This window comes from Impatiens glandulifera, chromosome 5 (genome assembly GCF_907164915.1).
Source record: "Impatiens glandulifera chromosome 5, dImpGla2.1, whole genome shotgun sequence".
NCBI lineage: Eukaryota > Viridiplantae > Streptophyta > Magnoliopsida > Ericales > Balsaminaceae > Impatiens > Impatiens glandulifera.
Window position 1 is genome coordinate 50,940,379 of NC_061866.1, and position 10,833 is coordinate 50,951,211.

At 35.5% G+C, this 10,833-nt stretch overlaps 1 protein-coding gene across 1 annotated transcript; it reads left to right on the plus strand.

The window, feature by feature from the left end:
- Positions 1 to 7,727: 7,727 nt before the first annotated feature.
- Positions 7,728 to 8,503, plus strand: LOC124938633 (3-hexulose-6-phosphate isomerase). Its single transcript, XM_047479109.1, has one exon. The coding sequence runs from the start codon at positions 7,779 to 7,781 to the stop codon at positions 8,382 to 8,384; it is 606 nt and encodes a 201-aa protein (XP_047335065.1). The 5' UTR covers positions 7,728 to 7,778; the 3' UTR covers positions 8,385 to 8,503.
- The last annotated feature ends 2,330 nt before the right edge of the window (positions 8,504 to 10,833 follow it).

The window sequence follows — 10,833 nt, forward strand, 5'->3', positions numbered from 1 at the left end:
ATATGACAAATTATTTTAAAATAATAATAATAATATATTAAAATTAAATGAAGAACGTTTTGTTTGAAAGTGTGAGTTATCATATCAATAAATTTGAGTCCAAATAAATATATTGGATCCGGATAAGGGGAAATTGGACGAAATGACCCTACAAATAAGGGAAATTGCCTCCGTGGTCACCAGATAATTGAAATTTATCTGGTGACCACTTAATTTTTTTTGGACGAAATTACCCTTTTCGCGTAACGCGAAGGGACTTCGCGTTTCGCGAAGTGAGACGCTGTGAAAAGTCCAGAATACCCTTACTATATAATAAAATCCGGCCATCTTTTTTTCATTTCTTTTCTTCCCTTCTCTTTCTTCCCTTCCGCTTTTCTCCTCCTTCTCTCTAATCTCGCCGGCGACGGAGTTCAACGGCGGCACTCAATGAGCTCCACGACGAGCACAAGCACTGTAACAATTGGTAAGTTTATGTATTTCAAGTTTATTGTTGTTCATTTATGCATTTTCGAATCACTGTGTTGTTTAGGGTTTCATCTGATGATACTTCCCGTTTCGCTAAGTACTTCCCGTTTCGCTAAGTACTTCCCGTTTCGCTAAGTACTTCTCGTTTCGCTAAGTACGTCTCGTTTCGTTAAGTACTTCCCGTTTCGCGAAGGGTTTCCATTTCACAGTATTAATTATCCCGTTTCCAATTTTTCTTGCAGCCGAAGTTTTCGTTTTCTATAATGGAGAGTGGAAAGTTGATGCTAATGGAATATGGTTTTTTGATGCCTCTTCAATCAAAACATTGGATTTACCCCAAAGTACTCGTTATGCTGAATTAATTGATAAACTCCATGAAAGACTTTAAGTGCAGAAATCTACCTATGATTTAGTGCTGCAAGTGAAGTATGATATTCCGAATATCACAAATCCTAAACCCGTTTTTATTGAAGATGATGAGGATCTGAACATATATTTATCACGCTTGATTTTGGGTAGAACTGTGTCACCATTGTGTGTGTCTGTAGTAGAGAAGTCACAATTTACTAAAGAAAAGATACCACTACTTACCTACCCAACTCAAGAAAGTATTCTCCCACAATTTACTCAGAAAATTGTACCAGAAGCTTTACCCTCGGAGGTCTTTGTTGAAAGTAATGAAGCCGGAGATAACTCTTTGCCTCACATCCCACTTACTCAGGACTTGCATGCATCGATACCTACACCACATAGTGCGAGAAGAGCATCAACGGGTACACCTACTAGTGCAAGAAGATCATCATTGGGTACACCATGTAGTGCAAGAAGATCATCATTTGGTACACCATCGACAAACATATCACCGACAGACATATCACCGACAGACCCCTCATTTGCGTTGGCGTTAACTACTGAAACTGTATTGGAAGTCGGTGCCTTGTTTGAAAATAAAAAAGAACTACAACTGATGCTATATAAATATGCGATGGCTAATCATTTTGAATTCAAGGTGGAGAAGTCAAGAAAACATCTTTGGTATGTGAAATGTTTGGATGAGAAATGCAAGTGGAGATTGCGTGCCGTGAAAGGTAAATTATCTGAGATGTTTGAGATCCGGAAATTCGACCAACAACACTCATGCTCAGTTCTATCTAGGCTAGAGAAAAAAATGCAAACACCAGCATGGGTTATTGGGCAGTGCGTGAAGAGTAAGTATATGGACCATCACCATAATCACTTGCCTAAGAAAATAATTGAAGACATGCAGGCAACTTATGGGGTAAATTTGACTTATAATAAGGCTTGGAGGGCTAGGGAAATGGCATTAGTGGCGGTGCGAGGAACGGTTGAGGATTCATATGAAAAATTACCCTCATACCTATACATGTTGGAGAAGCATAATCCTGGTACCATAACAGACATCCAAACAGACGAGGTCGGGCACTTCAAGTATATGTTCATGTCCCTAGGCCTCTCTATTAGGGGTTTCAAAGCATTTTGTCGTCCCGTATTGTGTGTTGATGCCAGTTTTCTTAAGCACAAGGTGGGAGGTCAACTATTGGTGGCTATTGCATTAGATGCTAATGAACAATTATATCATGTCGCATTCGGAGTTGTTGATTCAGAGAATAATAACTCTTGGACTTATTTTATGCAAAAATTGAGAGAAGCAATTGGATTAGTTGATGATCTCGTCTTCGTATCCGATAGACACCCAAGCATCGCCAATGCCTTATGTGCTGTTTTTCCAGAAGCATACCACGGTGCGTGCACATATCACATAAAGATGAATATCAACGCGAAATTCAAAACTGATAATTGTCATATGGAGTTTGATATGGCTTCTCGTGCGTACACCGTCCACGAATTCAATCGTTTTTTTGACAAGATAAGGGTTAAAGATAATAGGATTGCTGCCTATTTGGAAGAAATTGGATTTCAAAGATGGAGTAGAGCATTTTTCCCCGGTAAGCGATACAATCAACTAACAAGCAATTATGCTGAGAGTTTTAATAGTCAGAGCAGGGAAGCCAGAAAGTACCCCATTTCCTCAATGGCCGAGTATTTAAGATTGACAATACAAGGTTGGTTTAATGAGAGAAGAGAAAGAGCGTCCAACCACCAAGAAGTGTTATCTCCAACATATGAAAAGTGGTTACGTGAGGGATTCGAGAAGGCTAGATTCTATACAGTATCATCGCTTAACCGATTCGAGTTTTATGTGCATGACAATGAGTCTCATTTTAAAGTCAATTTGAAAGACATGAACTGCACTTGTAGGGTATTTGAAGTTTCTGGTCTTCCTTGTACTCATGCAATGGCTGCTGCCCGTCACCGCAATTTGGTTTGTTATGACTTTTGTTCAAGGTATTATTCAGCTCACATGTTCAATCTATTTAACCAATTGTTTAATCGTTTTATTTTCCATTCTTACAGATATTACACAACTGAATCTTGGATGAATGCATATGCGGAGACATGTTACCCTGCTGGTGATGAAGACGATTGGGATATTCCCGAAATGATCAAGGAACGCGTATGTCTAAAACCACCTGTCAAGGTTAAGAAAGGGCGCCCACAAACAAAGCGTAGGTCATCTCAAGGTGAGGTACGTAAGGCTCCGAGACGATGCAGCTCATGTGGTGGACTAGGACATAATAGGGCCACATGCAAAGCAGTCATGCCTGCTCCATCTACTGCAAAAGCATCATCATCTAAGCATCATGACTCTTCTTCTCAACAGCACGAGCCATCATCTCAACAATATGAGCCTTCTGGCACGTAAATATCGTCTACTAGTGGCCATTCTGGCATATGTCTATGAGGCGCTCCCCAGAAGTACTGAGAAAAGACGTCTGCTATTGGAAATTTTTCAGGATCTTTTTTATAGTTCGGGTACTCTCGCCTCATCATATCTGCTAATAAGCAATCCCCTATTGATACTTTACAATGTTTATATGTCTTGGGATATTGCTCAATCCTTTTGCGCAACAAGTGGCAGACTGCGTCGATTTCCTACAAAATGGGGGAAAAGGCAGCATATATCGAAAACCTTATTCATAAGTTAAAGAATTAATATGAAATGCAAGACTTACAGGATCTTTAAGCCATGTGCACTTTGTTAGAACTCTAACAAACAACTTCTTTCGTGCTTCGCAAGTAAACACAGTCTTTGTCTCATCATTGGTAGCTTCATCTTTCAACCAATTCTGTAATTGAACCAACAACTCATCATCAAATTTTTGAAGGGGATTGATAGTTAATGGATCATTCGTCTTTGGCTGTTTTGACAAAGAAGGGTTGGTGTAGTCTTCATCTTTCTTCTGCTTCCTCACTCTTTTTTTGGGAACTACTCCTTTAGGTGGAGTGTTGTATAATTGGAAATCATCATCATCGTTCTCATCATTCCCATCCCTCGAATCCTTCCCATCCTTCCCATCGTTCTCATCCTTCCCATCCGTGGCATCCTTCTCAACCTTGACTTTCTTCTCAACCTTCCCAACCTTGAGTTTAACCTTCCCAACCTTGGCTTTCTTCTCAACCTTCTCAACCTTCTCAACCTTGACCTTATCCTTCTTTTTCTCAATTATTTCTTGCATCATATCGGAGAGCAACATCTCCCCACCATCCACCTTCACATCATTCACAATCTCCCCACCATCCACCTTTACATCATTCTCAATCTCACCACCATCCACCTTCACATCAGTCTCAATCTCCCCACCATCCACCTTCACATTATTCTCAGTCTCACCACAATCCACCTTCACATCAGTCTCAATCTCCCCACCATCCACCTTCACATTATTCTCAGTCTCACCACAATCCACCTTCACATCAGTCTCAATCTCCCCACCATCCACCTTCACATTATTCTCAGTCTCGTCCACCTTCACCACACTATCATCCGCCTTCCTATCCTGCAAAAATAGAATAACAGTGTGGTCAACGTTTACTTCCCGAAACATTAGACTTCGCTAATCAAAACTTACCTCAGTTTTATCCTCCACCTTCACACTCTCCTCCTCCACCTTCCCATCCTTCATCTCCATCTCATTCGTCATCATCTCCTCCACCTTCCCATCCTGCAAAAAGAAAACAACAGTGTGGTCAGCGTTTACTTCCCGAAACAACATTTGACTTCACTAAGTAAAACTTACCTCAGTTATATCCTCCACCTTCTCACTCTCCTCCTCCACCTTCCCATCTTTCATCTCCATGTCATTCGTCTTCATCTCCTCCACATTCCCTTCCTGCAAAAATAAAACAACAGTGTGGTCAGTTAAGAACAACAAAAGATAAGTACTTAACGCTTCGTTAAGTACTTAACGCTTCGTTAAGTACTTAACGCTTCGCTAAGTACTTAACGAAGCGTTAAGTACTTAACAAAGCGATAAGTACTTAGCGAAGCGTTAAGTACTTAACGAAGCGTTAAGTACTTAACGAAGCGTTAAGTACTTAACGAAGCGATAAGTATCTTCATCTTACCTCAGTCTTGGCCTTCTTTTCCAATTTGCTCTTCTTCTTCTTCTTCTTCCTCTCCTCCTCCATACTATCTAATTTGACAATTAAAGTGGCCATCCTTTGGTTGGATTTGGCTAATAACTGTTCGCACATACTAACAACCAAGTTTTTCATATAAGCCTTGTGATTTGTTTGAGTTTCTTCGTAAGCTGTTTTCATCTCTTTGAGCTCCTCCTTCACCTCTTTGATGAGCTCCTCCTTCAGCGCTTTTACCTCCTCTTTCAGCTCTTCACATTTACATCCAACAGAAGATGTTGGAGGTAATCCAGGACTAGTAGCGGATGGGGGGCTAGGAATGTTGGCAGGACTAGATTCATAAGCAAGCTTCCTCTTCAGGTTTACGGCTTCTTTGAGATTAAGCGCAGCCTTTCCGGGTGTTTGGTTTGGAAGTAGGTTCTTCATGTTCATCCTCAGGTTCACTTCCCTCCTCTTCATCATCATAATCCTCCTTCACTAACTTCCCTTCTGTAAATCCCTCAAAAAATTCATCAGTTGACTCATCTATTTGTTCAAAGTCCTCACCACTGTATAACCTCTTCTCCATGGAGGACTCTTCCATCTCAGTCAGATCCGTTGTCTCCAGGGCAGTCTTTATCTCGATCAAGGTGTTCTTCCTGTTGGAATGATAGACTAACAACCTTGGGCGTAGAGGATCATTAAGCTCATTCTTTCTAGCAAATTTAGGAACAAAACCTTTGATGACCTCATATGTCCACACTTGAAATGCCAGTGCAAACCCATAAATGTTATAAGCAAAAGGAGCATAAGGATCAGTACTCTTTTCCTTCTTCTTCTTATAATATTTGTGACTGAGATGTCTCATGTTCTTGTTCAAACCCTTGAGGGTGGCTCTGAAGGTCACCTTCCCCCAAGGAAATCGGAGGAAACTTTCCTCGTCTTCGACCATGTGGAGGATTTTGGCAAATACCAGCCCCATCTTACAGGCATCTTCCTTATCTCTACATTTCAAAAAAGCAGTCTCCAAGTCTTGCATTACTACACTCGTCTTCCCTTTAAAATATTTTACCAACAGAGGTGGACAACCTCGGCATTCTTCTTCGTTCACCTCAGGAAACCTTCCGAAGTTTAGGCCCGTCACCAAGGCGTACTCTTTCATACCAAACACAAGTTCTTGCCCATTGATATTGAAAGTAATCTCCTTGGAGGTTGAGGTTACCCTCCTAAGCAACATGTGATGTACAATAGTTCCTGAGAACTGCAACACTGGCGCAGAGACTATATATCTGAATTGGGTATTGTACACCTTCTCCACAAGATCCATTTCCTCAAACTTCATAACAATCTTCTTAAGGCAGAGGGCGCTTTTCCAAGAAATCCGTCCAGGGAAATCAGGAACGGTGGTTTCTACCATCTACAAAAGGAACAACAACAAAAATGTAAGATCATATACATAGACCACATCAAACGTTAAGTACTTAACGATTCGTTAAGTACTTAACGCTTCGTTAAGTACTTAACGCTTCGTTAAGTACTTAACGAAGCGTTAAGTACTTAACGAATCCCTAAACCAGAAACAATAACCAACAACCAGAAACAAACATGCAAATATAATGCAATAATCAATAACCAGAAACAAACATTAAACGCTAAACCTAACCAATATTAAACCAATAAACTGAAACAGCCAAAACCCCTAAAACTAAACATGCAAATATGAAAACCCATAACCAAAAAAAGACATGCAACAACCAAACTAAAACTAACCTGAGATTTATGGGGAATCAATGATAGAGAGGGAGGACACGAGGGGGACGGGCAGATCGGCCTTGTCAATGTCTTCTTCAGTGTGACGGTTGTAGAGAGAGAGGAATCGAGAGGATAGAAGAGGGAAAATGGAAGAAATGAATGTCCAAATGTTTTATTTTTTAAAATATATGGTATGGCGCGTGCATATACGCGCGCCTCTTCGTCTTCCTACGCGCGCGTGCAGAAGCGTTAAGTACTTAACGAAGCGTTAAGTACTTAACGAAGCGTTATGTACTTAACGAAGCGTTAAGTACTTAACGAAGCGTTATGTACTTAGCGAAGCGTTAAGTACTTAACGCTTCGTTAAGTACTTAACGCTTCGTTAAGTACTTAACGCTTCGCTAAGTACATAACGCTTCGTTAAGTACTTAACGCTTCGTTAAGTAACTAGCAGAAACGATATCATCTGCAAATATCATCACAGCCAAAAGAACAATCAATAAGATGAACAAACTAATAAACCAAAATGAACAAATATGAATATATATGAACAAATATAACCCAATATGAACAAATATGATTCAATATGAACCAATATTAACCAATATCACCAAAAAGAACATATTTAGGGTTAGGGTTTCATTAAGAAATACAAATAATAACATAAATCTGTTATATAAACATAGATTCGGGGATTAAGTTTCTTATCTTGTAGATTTAGTTCATAGTAGTCGCCGTCGCCGGAGTTTACGCCGCCGGCGACAAACTCAGGAGGAAAGAAAGCATGAGAGAGAAAGAAAATGAGAGAAATGAAAAAATTTGAGTATATATATCAATACAGTTTCACTTCGCGAAACGCGAACTCCCTTCGCGTTACGCGAAAAGGGTAAATTAGTAAAAAAAAAAAAAAAAAAAAAAATAAGTGGTCATCAGATCAAAAATTATTAAACATTACCACGGATGCAAATAGGCCTATTTGTAGGGTCATTTCGTCCAATTTCCCCCGATAAGGTTGGATCAATTCCTCTAGATTGTAGATTGTAGATTTTAGATTGTTGAAAGAAAGAGAGAGAAAAAGAAGAATGAGTGAAACAGATAATTCAATGTCATCATCTTTAGCCACTCAAATATGCGACCAGATTAATCAAGTTTTCACCAAACCCACTTCAACCCCACCAGCACTAACCATTTTAGTCGAAGAAATCTCCGGCGCCGCCGCCCGCGGCGGTCAAATCTTCGTTTACGGAGTGGGTCGAGAAGGGCTTATGCTGAAAGCCCTCTGTATGAGACTCTTCCATTTGGGTTTATCAGCTCACTGTGTATTCGACATGACAACTCCTCCCATAACCAGTTCAGATCTTCTGATCGCATCCGCCGGTCCTGGAGGCTTCTCTACCGTTGATGCAATCTGCGGTGTCGCCAAATCGAACGGCGCCCGTGTCGTCTTGCTGACGGCTCAGCCGGAGTCGGGATCTGCTGCAGCCAAATGCGCAAGTGTTATAGCTAACATACCGGCGCAGACCATGGCGGATGATGGAATGGTTGGATCTGGACCGTTGTTGCTTCCGATGGGGAGCGTGTATGAAGGAGCTTTGTTTGTGCTTTTTGAGATGGTGATCTTTAAATTGAGCCAGCCGTTGGATCAGAGTCCTGATGCCGTCCGATCTCGTCATACAAATCTGGAATAGGTAGAACGACTAATCATTGATTGTCCTGTTTCTTTTCTTTCTTACAAAACAATGTTATTATTATATTACTAAATACATTATAAACTAATTAATTATAAATTAGTAATTTATTAATTAAATCATTTTATATATAGCTAGGGATGTAGTGTAGTGTAAGTAAAAGGATATGCCATATATTTAGTAATTACAAATAAAGATTACAATTAAAATTCCTTCCTCATTTTTTATGTGTAAAACAAGAAGTATAGTAAAACTAAATCCCAATAAGTAAAATGTGACGGAATCATAATTTTTTTTTACTATTAACCACCTAGGTTGAATTGGTAAATACGCCGTCAAATCGGATTGGGTCAAATCGGATTGGGTTGTTGAAAAAATCATAAATACAATCAACTCAGTTAAACTCGGTCCACTCGTCGGTTGAACCGGAAATTCAGCAGCTCAGGTTAACCCAATGGGTTTATCCTTTATTTTTTTTTTAAATAAATCACTTTTTTTTCTCACTTATCACTTTTTCAGTTTATTCTCATTTTTTTTAGTTCTCATTAAGTTATTAACTATTTTTAGTTTTAGATATTTAAGATTTTATCACCACTGTTTTTTTAATACTTCTATTTTTTTATCTTTCTTTTTTATATTTTTATAACAATTATTTTTTAATTAAAAAGTTAAATATTAAATATTCCATAATTCTCTCTTGAAGTTAATTAGAAGGCTTTGACAATATTTTATAGAGAAATATTTTAATAATTAAATAATTATTTACAAACAATTTGAGGAGGTGTTGGATTTTTTTTTTAAATTAAATCTTAAAAGTATAAATATATAATAATAAATTAAAATTTAATAATAAAAAATATTTTAGCATTTGAATTAATGAATTGAGTAATGGGATAGAAGAGAAGAGGTTGAAATAATATTTTTTTAAATTTTGGTTATTGAAATAATCCAAAATTAGTTATTATTTAAATAAAATGAAAAAATTTATCTTTGTTATTTTAAATAAAAACAATTTTCAAAATAACTCAATATCTTTATTTAATAAAGAAATATTTTAATAATTGGTTATTTAAAAACAATTTTGTTTAATTTTAAAAGTTAGTTATTTAAATTATTTGAATAAAAAGACAAGATTATCTTTGTTATTTTAAAATGTTATAAAATTTGAAAAAATAAAAATGTATTTACTTAATTTTTAAGTAATATAATAAATTACTTATAATAAATTACATATAAGTTTATTTATTAATAATTTCAAATTCCACATATCAAAGTAGGATCAAGTTTGATATTAATTTTTCTTTTTCAGTTTTTTTTTCCAAGTTATTCTAAAACACCTTATTATCATTTTAATTATCAAATTATTAATTTGTATTTACTTTAATTTTATTAAATTTAAATTTTAAATGTAAAAAAAAAAATAACCAATTTTAACACCAATTATCAAATAAACCTATACTTTAATTATTATCTCTTATAAAATTTCATATAAAAGAGGTAATGACTTTCTACTTATTCTAATGTGACAGTTATTGGATAAGAATGTAATATAATTATTATAACTTTAAATAAAAATATAATAATTAATAAAACAAAATTTAAAAACAAGTCATTACTTAATAAGGTAACATTAGTCACACTACTAGAAAACAAAATTATATATATATAGATATAAGAAAATAAAATAATAAATATAATAAGTAGTGCCATTTATTTTTATAAATTTCAGTTACACAATACAACACTACGAGTATAACTATTTACAACTATTTTTCTTTATTACTACTTTTGTAATTTTAAATTTATATTAATTATTTTCTTATTAATAATTATATAATATTTATGAAATTAAATTTTAAGTTTTAATTTTAATAAAAATCTGTTTTTTAATAAATTAAAATTTAAAATTTAAAATATTAAAAAAAAACTATTTTAATGTAAAAAAAGTTGAAAGTATCACTTTTAGACTTTATACCCAATATTATTATTTTTTAATTTAAAAAAATAATAACTGATTATACAAAGACAGATACAGAGACATGCTTTGTATAGTTCTTAAACCCATTTTTGGGAAATTATAATATATCAAGCAAGACTATACAAACTATTTCAAGCATCACATGCTTGTGCTTTTCTGTAATTTTATCAAAATTTAATTTTAACTAAAACAAAATTTTGTTTATACTTATTAACACACTTTTTAAATAATAATCTCATTTTCATTAAGAATATATTTTTAATATAATCTCTTATTTTAATTTAAATATAAAAATAACATAAAATGTTTTTAGGCCAGTATTATTATTAAATAAAATTTAAATTATAATTTTATTTTTATTAAAATAAGCTAAAAATAACAATAATTTGTTTTTTTTTCTATTAATTGATTTTTTAACTAAATAGTCAACAAATAGGAATGTGTCCAAAAAAAAAATAATTCAGACTCAAT

Excerpts from the sequence above, each read along its gene's own strand:
- LOC124938633 (XM_047479109.1), top strand. The coding sequence starts at position 7,779 with ATGAGTGAAACAGATAATTCAATGTCATCATCTTTAGCCACTCAAATA.